An 18464-nucleotide genomic window follows, 5' to 3' on the forward strand; every position below is an offset into this window, starting at 1 on the left:
CAATATGCAGTGTTTATTTTTTATTAGAACAAAAACAGGCACTATTTAATTGTTACTTATGGCCGTCTTCTGCAGGCATTAATTTCATAATCTTCCTTCCCTCCTCCAATAAAAATATGAATATTTATATATTGAGCTTTTCACTATTTTAGATACATTTTTTTTGTTCATAGTATATTCTCACTGTCTCCAAGGTTCATTATGTTGACTTTTCCATGCCTTGTATCATTTTGCAGAGACCTGAATACTATCAACAGCTAACACTGTAGGAAGACGCATGATTTTCATGCACATGCTCATTAGTTGTCAAAAACAGAGAGACTATAGTATTTTAGGACAACATATTCACAATAGTGTTTTAGGGCAATATATTCCTCCACAAAAATCATTGCAGATGTACCAGGTTAAGGAGCCAGCAACTGATACAGCTGCTCAAGTTGGTTTGATTTCATTGTTGTTGTTTTTTTAGGCCCATACTAAACAAAGAAATAGCATAAGTAACATCATGTATGGGCACAAGTGTTACCGTTTTTAGACCAATAATCACACTAAGGGTTTTATGTATTGTCCTTGCTAACGTGGTAAAATTCAATTCATATATAAGAGGCTTGTAGTAAAATGCCACCCCTGTTGATTCCAACTCTAGAAGGAAATGGCTTTTACAGGACTTACTGCTGTCTGCCGCACCCTCCGTGCTAGGAAAGAGGGATGCTTTACTGAGGCAATAAAACACAAACTGTATCATTCTCACATGTATGCAAGTTTCTTTGACCAGGACAGTCTGTACTGCTTAGATTACCCTGCTCTGGGTTAAGCAGTCATGAATAGACTGTTTACTGTACTATGTTTACATTCTCAGTTCTGAATACTGTTACTTTTCTCAGTCAACACCCACGTTTTTAGGCAAGTGAATCCAGAGCAATCCAATCTGCTCTCAAAGAAAGCCTGTGTTCCTGGGGCTGCCTCTGTTGCAGCAGTGCACCCCACAACGCTGCCATATCTTGTTGTGCACGTGACATAAGCTGCCGTTCACACCATGCTTTTTATCTGCATGCTTCACAAGCAGGGCATGCACAGGGAGCCTCACACAGAACAAAAACCACAGCCTGAGCAGGCTGAACCAAGTAATAAGGAAGTAAAGCAGAGACAGGCTGACTGCAGCACACGCTGACAGGCAAGGGTTGTAAAATTAGCAGGTAATTTTTGTCTACCATCTATCTACCTGGACTTCCTAAGTGTAACAAAGCTTAAGTGTATCACTGTAACCTAAGCCACTGTAACACTTAGATCCCCTTTCACACTTCAATAATTTTCCTGTTTTACATTTCTGCTTCATTTTTCTACTTCCAGCTGCCTAGAGGGGTAAGAAAGAAAAGGATAATTTTTGAGTGAACTGTAAGCAAAATTCAATATTTTGTTTTCTGAAAAGTCAATTATTTATTTTAATTTTTCAGCTCCAAATACCTTAATTTCTACTTTAAAGATACAGTTGGTATTTTGTATTTCTATTGTGTGGAGTTCTTCAGTGGAAATAACAACCAATCCTGAACTCTTCCCCAGATCAGACTGATTTTAATAAAATACATAATTCTCGTGCTATTACAGAGAAGATAATAGTGCAAACTCACATACAGCATTTTCAGACATTAGTGGAGTGGTAAGATGTAGACAATGTGTAGCTATTAAATCAATAATCCAGACATGGAGGGAATTCCTCAGACAGCTGCTGTTTTTTTGCTGTTTTTTTTGCCCCTAATCAGTGATAATAATCCAGCAATGTTTGAAATGGCACAATTGCATATCTGAGCATAGTTTTATGCTGATATTTTCTCATGGTTTTCCAGTGCCTCTCTAAATTGTAAAGAAGACCAAGTATTACCAATAGCTGTGTATTTCCTATGAAAAAGCTGTTAGCTGTTTGGATATATGAAGTCTGCAAAAAATCTTTGGGCCTTACCAACAGATATCCTAGAACAGTTTACTGTTAGTTTAGCCTGTTATTGCATGTTTTGTAGCAGGATGACACTAATGGATGTTGGTTGTTTATGCATTAAGTGTTGTGAAGCAGAACACACAGAGGAGGAATGCGTGAACCAAGAACACAGGTTTTGAGGGACAACAGGGCTGGGGGATGGGCAGGCTGACCTAGTAAGTCTTTTCCATCTCCACTGCCTCCAGTTCTGCTTTCATATCGGTTTCAGTTTGGTGGAAATGTTTACTCTGCTTCTAATGGCTGTGTAGACATACATATACAATGTCTAGTTGCTAGGCTATTCTGAATTATTTTTATATAGCTATCACTAGCATAGTTGGGGTTTCCAGAATGCTGTGTACAAACACAAACATTTTTCTTTGTTCTTCTCTGCTTTGCTGCAGTATTGGAGCTTACTTATTTCTATGTCATCCTTTCTAACCTAATCCAAACAATAACCTTGGCTCAACAATTTAAACATATTGAATCCCCAACCAGAGTAGTTTTTCCTAGTAATACTCTGATTACAGCAGCTTTTATGTCTGAACAGGAAAGGACCTTAAACACTAAATCTCATCAGCACTGTAAAAAATAAGTGGTGAGCATCAGTCACATTTTCTTGAAATACCACAAGTCTTTCTTGAGGCCTAATCCTTTAATCTCTGGGTTTTGGGCACTTCTGTTCTGATTACTATGGATCAAAAGGTTTGGCAAATACTCTTCCAGACCGCTCTTCAAAGTAGCCACTGTAATATTACCAGGTTATGACAGGTGTATGATTCTTTGTTGTAAGATGTTTGGGTTTTTTTGGAGGGGGAAGAAAACATAAAGCCAAACCAACCTACCAACCAAACAGCCTATACATACAGGGGAAAAAAAAACCAAACAAAGAAAAACAACAGACCCAAACCCTCAAGAAGTTAGTTTAACAATACAACAGTCATCAGTCTGCCTGTCAGTACTTTAAGGTGTCAGTATTAGCATTCACAAATGATATATCCCCAGTGTAACCTTAAACTAGAATAACATGTTTTGGCATTTGCTCATTCTATACTGCATGATAAAAGAAATGTTAATCCATGCTGTATTATCGATTCAGCCCTTGGCTCCTCTGCTTATGACTGATCGATGATAGAAATCCACTAGCTGCATAGTAAAATGAAGTAAAAATCCACCTGTGTGCTTCTGTGTTAAACAAATGTTTGTGACTTGTTAGTGCATTCAACTGCTTTGGAAAATTCTTTTAGTTTTGTGAGGCACAAACTTTTTTACTAATTACAATGACATGTGTAATTCAGAATTGGGTATTTTGTTGGGTTTTGTTGGTTTTCATAAACAAATGCTGACAGCAATTGTTATTATTTGCAGAGCCAGCAGAAATTCTTGTGATATTTTTTCTTCTGCCACATGAAAAAGAGATGTTATTTTAACAACACAGTATTTGATAGCTTTTAAAAATGCATGGCCTAATTTTTAAGCATGCTGAGCACCCACAATTGCAACTGAAGTCATCTCCAGTTGCAGGATGCCCCATAGCACTCTACAGCAGTCCTTACAGTTGAGATCCAAGTACAACATTAGTGATCATCTCTGATGAGAGGGCAGCCACCAGGAAAAGCACAAGTGTTTTCAACACTTGAACTAAAGTTGGACTGAATCTTTTGGAAGTTACATATACTGAACATGTTCAAAAGCTTTGCTTAGGTATCACTGCAACAATCACACTTAAATAGTAATTCGCCAGTTAGCTTAAACTAAACCAGGGCTTCAATAATGGGGATTTGTGAGGGAATACAGAGATGAAGCTACTGTGGGACAGTCAGGCACTTTGTCTTTCAAAGAAACCACCTTGCCATGGCAAATATAACCTTGGACTGAATACTGAATTTGCAGGCTGGGGCGTTTTGGCAGTGATTTGATGGTTTCTGTTGTATGCTCACAACTTGTTTTTCTTTAGAGGAGCTAAGATTTCCCAGGATTTGTGCTTCAGCAGGCGACAGTAAATAGATAACTGAGAAGGCCTCCTGAAAAATAAATACCACATAGAATTTCAAATCCCTGACAAAAACAAATATATAAATACAAACGTTCTTAGTTACATGTACAATGAAACAGAAAAATGCTCTTGCTTCTGTCCTGTCATTCGTTATAGTCCTCTTTTCCAAACAACGTTGAATCCCCATTTTCATGTAGATATTGTACATGCACTGAGAGGGGTAGGGCAGATTTACAACTAATGTAGTAGCAGATAAAAGGCTGTACGTTCCTTTAAGATATATTGTCAAATAATTTATTTGCATTATTAAATTAATTTATGTGTTCACGTGCTCTGAACCTTTGGGTAACATAGTAGGAGTGAAGAAAATCAAGCTAGTGTTCATTCTGAATGCATCAGCTTTTATGCTGTTGGCTGAATTGAGTAGAAAGAGCATTGCAATGGCATTTAAGTTCAGAGACTGGGCTGTGGGTTCTTCTTCCTGAAATCTGAGCAAGAGAGATCCATTGGAATAGCTATTTTGTTTACTTACATTTGGACAGTGTTTGCTACTCAGATTTTTCAAGGTTGTTGCACTGCATAAAGAACAGCCAATGGAATATAGAGATAAAAACAACTGATTGTAAGCAAGACAAACAAAAAAAGCTGAATTTTCAGTGTTGACAGCTTGAATAGTGAAAACAGTCATTGTAAAATTATTTCTAATTTGAATAAATTAAGCATTTCACACATAAAGAGTAGGAATAAAGTTAAATTTAATCCATTTTAAATGACATAATCAACATATCAGGCGACTGTGGTTGTAATCATGATTCTGTAGTGCTTCACGTGATTATAACGACATTCTGCAGTGCTTCATTTCATTGTATGTTGGATCTTGAAATGCATTAAAATAAAATTACACTTGGTCAAATTCTACTGAGGTTGATACATACTTTTGTCACACCTCCACAATGGTGACTTCAGTTGTGTGAAGATCACCTGCCTGTCATTTCTTAAACAGCCAGAACTACCAGCTGTGTTGTAAATGATAGTCGTAGTGCAAACTTGAGGTTCAAAAGTGCACTAAAACAAAATAAATGATATCATGCAAAGTGAAAAGCTGCTGTATTCACTGTAAAGACAGTGTTTAGAGAGGAAGCTGTTATCTCTGACATGAGTTTTAATGTATCCAGTTTTAATATATTTGCTGAAGTTTCTTAATCTTTCTCCTTAGTTTTATTTTAAACCTCAGAAGAGAAAATTATAGTTTCAATTTTAAATCTTATTAAGTGAATATTGAATATAGTAAAATCATCTTAATGGTTTTTGGCAAACTAACTCTTAGCAGAGGACTGTGTTTCCTGAACAACATAATCAGGCTTTGCTCACATGCAGCATTGCTGGGGAAAGAGAAAAAAAAGAAGGTAATAACAGTAATAAATGCATTATTTTTTCTCTTTATCCTTCATGTCAGTACAACATGAACAGCAATCAGGCATCCTTTCCCTGTGTTGCTTTGGCCCATGACTAAGTGCTGGCCTGTGCTAGAAAAACCACCTCAACTAAGGTTGTGGTTTATTTTCCATGCAGCTTTAGCGAATGTGTTGACATTAGCAGTAAAACAGCAAATGATGTTGTTCCATGCCATGTATAATTGCATTTTTCCTTCTGTGGTCAGCCGCCCAATAGAAAATGGAATGTTGAGCACTTGACAGATGATTCTTGATGTTTGCATCAGAGTTTTACAAAGCTACCCATGTGACAATGATGGTTGATGATCTGACAGGGCTACAGGAAGCACTGCTTAATGTACAACAAGTAAAATATATTTTTCCCTACCTGTACAGTATTTCTGTAGATCTCTGAAAATATGTGAGTTTTCATGGAGAGTGATGTCAAACTGGAACTCAGGAAAGTGGTTAAGCTCATATACAGTGGTAAGCATGAGAGCTCTTATCTAACAGTGTTACTGAGCCAGATTGCTAAATTCGTTTCATCCCCTTTGGAATGGAAATGGACCCATCTGAAATACTGCTCATGCTAACCAAACTGTACCTTTTTTTCCAGAAGGACATGCTAGTTGAGCTAATATTTGCCTTTAAAGTTAAGTTTCTCCAAACAAACTTTAGTAAACAGTTTAGTTTATGTCTGGGTTATAGTAGAATGAATTTTGTAATGAATGAATAAGATAGGAAAAGCAGAACTAGCATTCCTGAAAGTAATATGAAGTGCTCTATTTCATTGTTTGATCCATGACTATACGGTGCTGTTTGAGTTATTAAGTTTTTATTAAGTTTACTTCTTCCACTATAAATCTTTTCCTAATGTTTCAATCCCCAAATTATGTATTCTTTTGATTAGTAATATGATATGAAGCCCTTTTATTTCCAAGTTTTTAGAATTCCCTTTCATACGTGAGGTTTTTTGGTATTGTTTGTTTGTTTGTTTGTTTTTTAAGAAAAGGCCTCAACACGCCCTTTACAACCTATACTCTTCCATTTCTTTACCTTATCAATTCAAGTTTTTCAATTCCAAGAATACTGTGGCAGAAACCATGATACAGGGACTACCTTTGGGACTGATCCTTTGTTGTCTGAAGTCTTTTCAATGTGCGCTGCAGCTGTAGATACAGAGTAGACCTGAGTTCATTAACACAGATTTCCACTCTTGTATCTTGCAATAGTTGGGTCTAGGTGGCTTTAACATTTAACCTGGAGATACCTCATCGTTACTGCATCTGGTTCAGCTCCTTGAGAGCACTGGTCTGGAGACAGTTTGTATTAAAACAACGCTTTAGTGTTCTAGGTCAACTAGTTCCCAGATATCCACCTCAAAAGCAGGTGGAAAAAGCAGCAGAAATTGTGGGAAATGACTTTGGTTGAGGGAGAAAAGATGAAGAATAGAACCCATGTTCCTTTATCAAACCTCAAAGGGTCTGACAACCCAAATCTGTTACTACATGTGCATGGTTTGAGAATACCACCTATTGTGCTCAAATTTCAAGGGCATATATTCAGCCTTTCCTCATTAAAAAGCAACATTTTGGTGCTTTTTCTATATTTGATTTCTGCTGAAAATTATGGATCTTGAAAGCTGGATGCAGTTGAGCTCTCTGACTAAGGTCGATTCTTTTGTTTGTTTGTTTGTACTTTGACCAAAGTATTACACCGACAGCTTCCCAGGATCTAAAATTGTATTTAATCTGTTTACAAAGCTACGTAACTTCTTTGATTGTGAAAGAAGGAAACGAAAGTGACCATTTCTATATCATCTGATATCTGTTCGCAGGGAGCAGAAATTACTGTCTAGCCTGCTTCCCCAGGAGAGCCTACCTGAGAGCTTTATGTGTCACATAACTGTATTGTACATAAACATGTGACATAGCTACTTGAAATGCCAGAAAAGCACAAATGAGCAGTAATACACGCCAATAGAATAATAGGAATTAGAATAGCCTCTGCACCACTATAGCTGAAGGTAATTTCACTTGCATTGTCAAACAGAGCTGAACTGGTGACCAAAGGAATGTGTTTGTAATCCCTTGCTGTGTGCTTTCAGTAAAGGAGGGACTCAGGCATGGCACACTCAGACAGTATCACCTCTTTCAAATACACTCAGACTGTACAGTACCCTGCATTTTTTCTCTTTGCTTTTTTTGGTTACAGCTCACACATCTGTGAATCATTCAAGGGGAAATTTTGAGAGATGCTATGTGTCAGGTCAATCCAGGTTCACTCACTATATGTCCTTAGAAAGCCAGGAATTCTGGTGTGTAAACAACGGGGGAGGGGAAGGGAAGGTTTAACAAGGCAGATGGAGTTAATCTTTTCTCTAAATGTTGCATATCATTTGGTTATCTGATTACACAGTAAACTACAATTGTATTTTCTTGAATTCAGTTACACAAACACGGTAGCCAATTAATATTCCTGCATGCCATGTGTTATGAAGGATGCAAGGAGGAAACCTTTGTTTTTCTGCTGCTAGAGGAGCTGTTTAAGTTTAACCGTATTCCTCTACACAGCAACAGCAAAGTAAATGACAGCATTAATTCAATCCAGAATGCCTGATAAATTGAGAGGGGTTGTTTACCTCGTGTATTAAAAAGTCTCCCGGGGATGGATTTTATTGCGATCTGCATAGTCATCCATCTTCCCATACTGTCTATGCTTATGCTTGTGAGTAAAACATATACAGTAATTTAGCATTCAGATAATCCCACAACTATAATCCCGACAGATTTAGCTCAAATTTCTCCTGGATTTCTGTTATCTAGTTTTAGTAGTGTGGTGTTGGCTGGATATTTTAAATTGCTGCAAATGCTTTTCTCTGCAATAAACAACATATTTTGGTGATCTCATAATTGAAGTTGTGGATTCTTCCTGGCATTAACCACATGTAAAAACGTATCTTTGTGAGGACAGTGATTGCACAGCTGGAGCATGGTTTTAATGGATTCCAGCTATTTGAATATGTACCACATAAGATCATACAGCGTTTATATGAAAATCAATGTAAAATGTACCTTCCCTCTAGTAATGAGGATAATCAGAAGAGTGTTCATCTCCACACATGATCTATTTGAAAATGAACAGCTTCAGTTTCAGTAATGATTTGCTACACTATTGTATATAGTGGAATAGTATAGAGCCTGGCTTTCTTACAGCACCTTTAATGAGCAGATCAGAGATCTTGTATTGTTTTTAGTTTCCTCAGGCAGAACTTCTAGTTTTTCTCATTCGGTAGTTTCTAGAAAAAGAGGGAGCTCTCGGGGGAGGGAGAGCATTGCTATCTGCATGAAATGAGGGGATATTAAGTCCTGATGCAGTAGATACCTTTCACAGTAGACCACCCTTTGTCGTAGGTCCCTCTGATTAATTGCAAATGTATTCAGGGGGGCAGAGCAGACATTGTAGAGAGACTCCAAATGTGCTTGTACCAAAAATGCCAGCCCTCCCACACTTGCTAGCACTGGTGAAGCTGCAGGAGTAAGAATGCTTATGTGGGAGATTTTTAGGAGGGAAATGAACTGTGGAGAAAATTTTAAAGCTGCAGCTTTTAAAAGAGCAGCCTGAATGAGAGTGCCTGAAGTGAGGCAAGCTGCAGAGCAGGGCAGTACACACAGTGCGCTCTGCCTAGCAATTGTGTTGCAAATCCACAAAGTACATTATTAACTCCCGGGCCAGTCTTTTGGGAAGAGGCTTCTGCACATTTGGCAATAACATGATGCTAAGTTTTCCACAAGTGTCTGAGAACTTAAAAAAAAATAAAACAAAAAAACCCAAACTATTTGGAGCTGCTTGTGTGATGCCTTGTGTGATGCTGTTGCTCCCCAGACAAGGATTCAGATGGCAATTCACTGAAGAAATTCAGGTACGCTCCCCTGAATCCACTTTGCTGTTTCGAGCGCCTTCTCTGACCATGCAATTATTACCAGCCCCACAAACACTACAAACATTAAAAGGGAATTTGAATATGTAGAGAAAGGTAGCATTCTCATATAATCGCTTGTGATAAAGCTGTTTGGGATATAAAACTTACTTATTTCATAGTTTCCAAACTGCAGATTTGACAAAACTATAATGAAAAAGAAATCTAAAGCGTGAATGAGAGAGACTGCTTTACATCTAGCAATCACACTTTCGGGTAGAAACCCTCTGAAAGAAACACACTGTTCATACGTGGCAGTACTTTCGGTTTCATACTTGCTGTGAGTTATTCTTTGCACTAAATGCTATATTAATTGGGTTTCAGATGCAGCAGTGCTTACGTATGTGCAAAGAAACTAACAGAGCGTTCACTCGCTTCACCCATCTGCTGCCCTGGTAAAGCAATGGGCCTTCTCCTATTGCACTGAAAAGAAAGCCCCCTCTTCTAGGGAGATAAATGATATTTACGCTGAAATATCTATCAATATCCAAGTTTGATCCCCAGTAAGTCACAACTATGAAGCTGTAAAGCCAGTGAGATGGAAAAGCAATCCGATAGCTCTTAAACTGCTCTTTCTTCCAGACGGTGCCCAGGACACCAGCTGTTGCCCCTGGTTGAAATAGTGGTTGGGAGTTTTCAAGCCTCAATTTTTTTTCTTAAAAAAATGTCCTTAGACCACTAAAAGCTGGTATCAGAAACTCAGGCAAATGGATTTTAAAATAGACTTGGCCCAATTATGTCATAACTGCATCTTTATTTGTAAAGAAATGTAAAAAAAATTAAATTTTACTGTCTGCGTGAGGAACATGCAAATGGACCCACAGGCCTTCTCCTTGTTGCACATACTACTTTTTTTCCACCTTATTATATCTCGATTCCTCTTTCAGCAGTTATTTTGCATCATGCCCAGCACACTTTTCTGCACGCTATTTGGATTTTCACTTGCTAATGCAAATGCATCTTAAAATATCATCTTCCCAAGTTATTAGATCCAGGGCTTGATGACGCATACTGGACTTAGTTGAAGCATCAGAGTAGCAAAGAAAGACCAGGACATGAGGGAGCGCCAAGTAAATATTGACATACTGATTTTATGACTAAGCTAGGATTATTTTTTAACTTGCCTATGCTTTCAGAAATGAAAGGAGAAAGTTTGAAAAATACAGTAGTATTTTTATATGGCCAAGAAATAACCACGTACTATGATCATAGATCTTTCTATTCAAGAAATCAGTCAAAATTAAAAAGAAACAGAACAAAGGAAAAAAAGAAAAAACCTTGCAGTGGGATAGGTCTGGTATATTTAAATGTCACATCAGTACTTTCCACGTCTGCATAAGTAATTTGAGTTTAAATGCACTGTGGATAAAATTATAAACATCATGTTTTCTAACTATTTACCAGACATTTATTTGGTAAAAATTTGTTTCCCTTTAAGCAGTTAGATTTCTAGTAATACATTTCTGTATTCCTGCCATGACAATATTTGTCCTCAACTATGGTTATGACACTGTATCATCCCCTATAAGCTGCAGCAGTGTGAATAGGGCAGAATTTGGGCCTGCAACGTATAGTTAATCACTCTGCGAACTCTTAGTAGAGCTGGTACCTTCCTGTCCCCTCCTCAACCTCAGTGGCGGAAGGAAAAGGCAACTCAAAGTCAGACTTCTCAGTTGTTGTAATTCTGGAAAGATTTTCTATGCAAGAAGTTGCCATTTGCACAATCATCCTTTTCCTTTTTGAGCTGCCAACAGCCAGAAAGTACCAAGCCCTTCTCTCTGCCTTGCAGGGTGAGGAATCTCAAACATGGCTTTGGTAGCTGTGTCCTACTGTTTTAACCCATTGAGGTATTTTCTAAAGATGGTCTTATTTCATGTGCTTGGCTGGTGTTATGGTGACCATGAGAGCACATATCAAGTTACTGGTATGGGAGTAGCCCTGCCAGGAAACCAGAGGGCATGTTCAGTGCAAACTGTTTTTAGAAGCCTAAATAGGCACAGCTCTAAGTTGGGTGCCTGCTGTATTAATAAAAGGACTCCACATTACTTCTGTCCAACCTACCCCCTGAATGTGGACAGAACACAGCCTGTATCTGTGGAAAGGATTACTCCTGGACTGATACCAGACTTGGCTAACTGGTCCTTACTGCACCGTGTAAATAGCAGTATTCTTAAACTTGGCTTAGACGGTTGGATTCTTGAGCTTGGGTTCTGCCAGGATTCAGGGAGAGGACTTCTTAAAAACCTGAAAGGAGAACTAAGTTAAACCTAACAAAAACAACCAAACAAAAACGAAAACACAAAACCTCCTAACACAGGAAATTTTAATTAACACAATATGATCAACTTGTTCTGCAGGTTAAAGTGAAAATGACAAGCACAGCGAAAACTTTCCCTACTTCCTCTCTTCGTGACACTGGAAGAAATCTATTCTTCGCTTCCTGAAGAGAAGAAAGTGATCTGCCACAGGAAAAGCAAGTTAGCAAGGTGACCTGTTTGTTTATGTTATTCTTATATAAAAAGCCCAGGTCTGAAGTGTAAACTCAGCTGCTCCAGTATAGCATATTCACAGTAAAACTGCTGAGAACCTCAGCGAGCTATCCCAAACAGTAAAGTCCAGGATTTTATCCATTTTAATAGCCACATTTGTTCCCATGCTCAAATCATATTGGTTGTAAACTAACAGCTTTTATCTGAATTTCTGTATTTTCACATATAACATTTATTAATAAGCTATTTAAGCATATCAGACATCTCTTGAGTTCACTTTAAAAATAACAAGAGGACAGGAAGTCCTTTCTCATATTGACGCTTATACTTCATTCTGTTTTTCTTTTGAATTGTTAGATAAATATTAGAAGCCTGTGAGTATGAGAACAGCTGCTTCTTGGCTGTATGTGGTGTTGATTTGTAAGAGCTGTGATATTGTGACTGTTAAACTAATTAGAAGTTTTGGCAATAAACTGTTAAGATGTTGACAAAGCATCTTGATAAAGGATATAATTCTTCTACTGTCTGCACTGATTTGCTGTTGACTTCTTTGCTATGTTGAGGATTCAATCCAAACATGTTGGTTAAGACCACAAAGATCTCTGTGGGTACAGAGAAGACTACAGCCACCAACGCTGACTCATTCACTGCCATGCTCATCTGACATGGGAACCTGCCACTCCCCCTCCACCCCCATTCCCATGTGGTTAGCTGCCCAGGGACTGGATTCCCTTAAAAAGCTTCATCCTCATCTCAGCGGTACCTTTCTGTACAGCTAGATTTTAGCTTTTAGCTAAACCTATTGTCTGGATTTGATAAGTATAGGATTTCAGCCAGATTGATTGTGAGCAACATTTTCTTTTCAAATATTCTTGGCTCCAATCCCACAGAAGTTGCTTCAATCCAACAGAATAAAATCCTGTCCTACAGACAGATGAACCAGTCACTTCACATCAGCATGCTATATAATTATCCTGTATGTTCCCTATAACAGGTATTCTATACAGAGCTTCTGTTTTCCACATGAAATCTGGATATGATACTATCTTCAAGATCACTCACTGCGAATTTCTTACAAAGGTAAGGGGAGGCATTAAGAATTTGAACCTACGTATAGTGTCATAAACAAAGAGAATTAATCAGTCTTTCATTTCATACATATCATCACGATAATAAAAAGTAATGTGCCTGCTCCATTGACCACTGTGCAGGTGACAAGAACTCCCTGCGAAGATTATAAAATTGTTCAATCCAAATAGACAATGTGATTTTTTTTTTTCCAATTTGACTCAGATTGTAAAATGAATGAGATTTACTCTCCAAGTCCTTACTAAGTAATGATGCAATCACATATTCATGCTGAGAAAGACCTTTCAGTGGGATTCTTTGTAAAATAAGACATTTTCAGCTTCTGTAAGAAGAATCATTGCAGGGATAGTAACATTTTACTGCTACTTAAAATCTGCCTGGCATCTCTGTTAATTATTTAGGCTGTAGCAGAAAAAGAAACATAATGGAATTACTATTGGAAGAATTTGTGATCTGTTATGAAGTGAAAGTGATCTTGATATATGAGTAGTATTGGGAGGAACCACTACTGAGAAAACTGAAAACAGATCTGTGTGCACAGTATTCTTGTTCTACAGGAAGTAGTGGGAGTTAATATGTGAAAAAGAGCTGTTCACAAATCAGTATCCCTTGGAGCTCTCTGAATGAGTTTTCCTGCACTTCATGGTATTCTGTAAAGAGAAAGATCCTCTTTCTCCTTCTTCTTGCCTTTATGTGTCACTAACTGTGCACAAAGCCACACATGTACCAGTTCACTCTGGTTCATCAGCAGAGGGTGCAGAATAGGATCAGGTACAAAAATAAAGGTTCTAGTCCATGATGGTGTTTACAGCTACAAATCTTAATGCAAAATAGTGTTAATTGTTAAAGTTTTACTCAAAACTATCTTGTTACATAATTGGACACAAAGAAATGGTCTCAAGTTGTACAGAGGAGATTTAGGCTAGATATCAGGAATAATTTCTCTGGGGAGTGGGTGATCAAACATTGGAAAGGGCTGCCATGGGAAGTGGTGGAGCCCCTTTCCCTGGAGATATTTAAGAGACGTGTTGTCATGGAATTAAGTGACCTACTTTAGTGATGAGATTTGATAAGTCTGGTTGATGGCTTCACTTCATGGTCTCAAAGGTCTTTTCCAACCTGGATGATGCTATGGTTCTATGATTGAAATCTTTCCAAAGCATACCATAATGGATGCTAGAGATGCTTTTGCACTGCCTTCAGTCACAGATTAATTAGATTCATTAACAGTTTTCATAATGAAGTCCACAACTTGCAGAAGATTTGTATTACAAGTGTATGTGTAGAACCTGTTGTTCCAGATTGTACTTCTTTCCTGAAGCATGCATGACAAGCTATTCAGTATCTTTATGACTGTAAAAAACGGTGAGCTAACTGGTATTTATTACTAGCTGTGGACTGGGTCAGTGCAGAGTTTTACCACAAGAAGGTACATTCTTGAAGGGTTGTGCCTGAAGGGCACTATCCCTTTTGGATCATCCTAGCAGGGAAAAAGATCTCTATTTTAATAAAGATCCACTGAGCTCCTATCTCTGCCTCAGGGGAGTGTAGGTAGAGTGACACACTTTGCCCATGTGCTCTCCAAGCATAGTCACTCTTGATTTGTACCTGGTCTTTTTCCAGAGTTCTGGGATGGAGGAAACCCTAGTCATGCCTTGCCTCATTCCATATAGATGCACTAAGACAACTTCAATTACTGCTACATTATGTTGAACAATTAAGTCTGTGTAACATCATTATGTATGCATGCATTATACCTACATTCTCAGAACAAAGGTGCATCTGTGAGCATGTATATCAGACTGCTACTTACATAGAAGACAAATTATATTTATTCTATACTAATTAATGCTGCAGGCAGAATTTTTCACTCTTTAAATTATCTTGAATGTCCATTTTTAGAATCTAAATACATACATACAGATTCTTTTTGCTTTGACAGATAGCAGTTGTATTTTATCTCCTTTCAATACGTTTGTTCAAGTACTATCTTGTGTACCTTCAATCTGAATGTCATTATTGTAGTTCTGTTTCTATTTAAATCAAATTAATCAATTGAATTAATCAGTTTCAAGATGGAAAGCAAACAATGGTGCTAAACTTCCATGGACTTGAGAGAGCTAAATTGGACAGGAGTTGGGTCTAGGGTCTACAGGTATTAGCTTTATTAGCAGTTTCCTTTATTTATAGTTTGTTTTTCCATAGCTTCTTGTTTTAGGTTAACATTACACATTAAAGATGAAGTGTGGCCACCAGTGAGATATTACTATTCAGTGTAACTTGTTCTGAAATGTTGCTTGAGATACATGGTCTTTGCATGGTCTTCTATTCTTACATTGGAGCATTCCTGCCTTAGAACGTGCATACATAGATATGGCTAGAAACAAAACGCAATGGTGTTTTTGTCTTGGATATTAAACCTTGTTGCTTTAAGGGAAACCCTGAACAAAACTAGGCCAAAAACTTGACCTATTTTAAAAGATGTGGCAATCTGTTCTTTTAAAAAATCATTCACACTTCATTGAGTCCTTCTTTCTCTCTTATACCATGAAAAATATCCTACAGTATCAACATTCAGAACTGTTCTATCTCTGTATACAGTTTCCTGAACACGTATTGCAAGCTGAAGTCTCCGGTTTGACAATTTAATTTTTCTCCATCACTGATTTTGAAAAAGAAATCATCTTAAAAATCAAATGCTTAAACTGAACTAATTAGATAATTAAAATAGCTATATCAGAGCACTTTTTCCCTAGTGTTAACTGTGATGAATCCATTTGGCAAACAAAAGGTCTTAGAATCCATAAAAGATTTTTGCTTCTGGAGGCTTCCATGTCTTGAATTTGAAAACTAGGAGCAGAGAGCCATATTTCTCATTTATTTTGTAGTTTGAAATCTGGCTGTGAAACTCTGTTTACTTTGTGTTGGACTCCTGCCAGAGGAGGCCTGGTTTTAGCAGATGGTTATGGAGTGGAGGCCAGACATTTCCTGCCGCATCCTTGACCAGGCACCAATAGCACTGCTACCACTGATGCTGACTGTGCAGAGCCTGCTGGCAGGAGTGTTGTGGAGGGTCACTTGAAGTAGACCTTCAGGCTAAAGGTTGCATAGAAGGGAGGATCCTGACAGCTTGGAGCACTTGCATGAACAGACATGGTGCTCGGAGAGGGTGGAGTTATGTGCCAGTAGACGAGCAGGAGGAAAGTTAAAGTTTTGACCAAGAAGAACAGAAGTATTAAAAACAAAGACATGAGCTAGTAGTGATGGAGATGACTGCTTTGATCTTGGACTGTACAGTACTGTCTTGTCAAGGATGGGGAGCTTAAAGTGAAACTGGTAAGACAAAACATGAGATGATGGCATTTTACTGGGGTGTGAGGCTGCCTGTCTGTTCTGTGGTCACAGTGTGCAAGCAGCATTTTCTTTTCCCTCCATTTCTGGGGACAAATTCAGTGAGAACAAAACTCATGATTGTGTCCCCAGGCTGGTGTCTGACAAGACACTTTCTGCTTGCAAGATAAGGAATCAAAGGGCAACTGCTGTAATTGAAAGCACTTCTGTATCACTGGATCATCTTATCCATTTACATACAGGAGAAAATGCAAACAGACTTCTCAGGATGCTTGGAAATCCTTGAGGATTCCTTCAGGCACCGATTTAGGCCATCCACTGTTTATGTGGGAATGCAGATCTTGAACCAACATAGCTGAAATTCACAGTTTCTTGTACTGGGGTCTGTTCTACTTGGCTCCGAGTCTGGGAATTTGGTGCTCTCTCATCCTCTATCACATCTGCTTTACCATGTTATGCAGTAACCTTAATGGGGTCATGATTACCTGCAAGGACCACCAGTGCATGTGGTGAGGCAATTCACAGGAGGTGTACCTGCAAACAGGAGCTGCCCTGGTCCTTGCTGTCCTTGCTGTCCTGGTCCTTGCAGTCAGCCATTGCAGGTAGGCAACATTAACTTTTGAACACTCTTCCAAATTACTATTAAACTTCATTAAGGAAAAAAATAAGGACAGTAAGGACAGAAGTGTTGTGTGTTTGCTTTGTTATGTGAAACTTGCATATATTTCTCTCTCCTTACCTTTGATTCTGTCAGTCTCCCTAAAACTGAGCCTCTGGGTCAGAATGAAAGACAAGTGAAAGACAAAGCAGCTGCATAGTGGTCTGACTAAAAATATTTTTAACCCTATCTTCTACCAGCAAGGTTATCAAATATTCAGTAACACTGAAAATGAAAGGATGTCAGTTTGAAATATGACTCAGCTAACCATCGAACTCCTTTCAGTGACAGCCTTCCTTCCTACTCATCAGCCTTGTACAGGACAGTCTGAATCATCACTTTCATGACCCACGGTCCCCTCTTAAGTATCTTTCTAGTCTGCAGTAGTTGAATACCGCTGTGCAGGTTATAGAAACACCATACTCATAACTTTTTCAGGCTCAGCAGCCCACATGAAATTACACTGAGACAAAGATCTATTGCACTGAAAAGGAGAAGACTGTAGAAACAAAATGTTTTGAACTGTCCATATCATCAAAAAACCTGAATAGACTTTGGAAATTTAATTGGGTTATCACGACTTCCAGAATGTAAACAATCTGTGTATTATCCCAACATAACACCACACTCCTCATCTGCCCTACCAGGGCAAGCTGTAGTCAGGCTTATGTGAGCCTAGGCCATTGCTGTCTTGTGTCTGGTGATCATCTACTACTGCAGAGTCAGGGCTGCATATCCATTTTGTTAGCATCTTAAACCGCCTTGCAGAGATATAAAAGATGACAGGGACAGCAAAGCAGAGAGGAACTGGAGACAGTGAGGATGGTTTCCAGGAAAACAATCTCTATAGCAGAGTCAGTGTAGTAGCTCATACTTGTCCTTTGCTGGTGATGGACTTGTGATCATGGGGCCTGCTTCATACTTCCTTGTGTCTCCCATTATTTGCCAGGTTGCGATACTGCTCACCACACACTGCTCACACCCACTCCACACAGATACTTCCAGAAGCAGCAAAGTTCAGCAAACTCCTGATCAAGCAGGTTTTCCTGCTTTTTTAGAATTAAAATAGCTCCTTTTTCACTGTCACATTTGAACACAGACCAATTTCTTCTGTCAGTTATCATGACATGCATTTGAAGGTTTTCTAGGTAAACTAGATTCTTTTTTAAAATGATTGAAAACGTACAAGCTGAAGTATATATTAAAATTGGTTACGGGTACGATTAGTTATCGTATTTCCATTTTACTATCACTGCACATGAACAGAGGTAACAAAATAAAGAAAACCAGAGGGAGTTGTCTTGGGCATAGCTCAGGAGATGTGGTGACATACATCCCCAGGGAAGAAGAGCTGCAAAGAAGGCATCAAAATGGAGTTTGCTAAACCAGTGTTTAAAGCTTTTGGAAAGTGTCATTTTTAGCAAGTCTTTAAAGTCAATTATCCTCACAGAATTTGTTTTATGCTTTGAGGATAAAGATAGCAGAATTTCATTATTT

At 38.3% G+C, this 18464-nt stretch overlaps 1 protein-coding gene across 2 annotated transcripts in view; it reads left to right on the plus strand.

Annotated features, from left to right (window-relative positions):
• RFX7 (regulatory factor X7) overlaps positions 1–18464 on the plus strand; it is a 74625-nt gene that overhangs the window by 3119 nt on the left and 53042 nt on the right. For both annotated transcript variants that reach the window (XM_032446971.1, XM_032446970.1), the window contains exons 3-4: positions 11738–11866; positions 12864–12949. In XM_032446971.1, coding sequence (XP_032302862.1) covers positions 12906–12949 — 44 coding nt within the window. In that variant the 5' untranslated portion in view covers positions 11738–11866; positions 12864–12905. The remainder of the gene's footprint in view (positions 1–11737; positions 11867–12863; positions 12950–18464) is intronic.

This window comes from Coturnix japonica, chromosome 10 (assembly GCF_001577835.2).
Source record: "Coturnix japonica isolate 7356 chromosome 10, Coturnix japonica 2.1, whole genome shotgun sequence".
Classification (NCBI taxonomy): domain Eukaryota; kingdom Metazoa; phylum Chordata; class Aves; order Galliformes; family Phasianidae; genus Coturnix; species Coturnix japonica.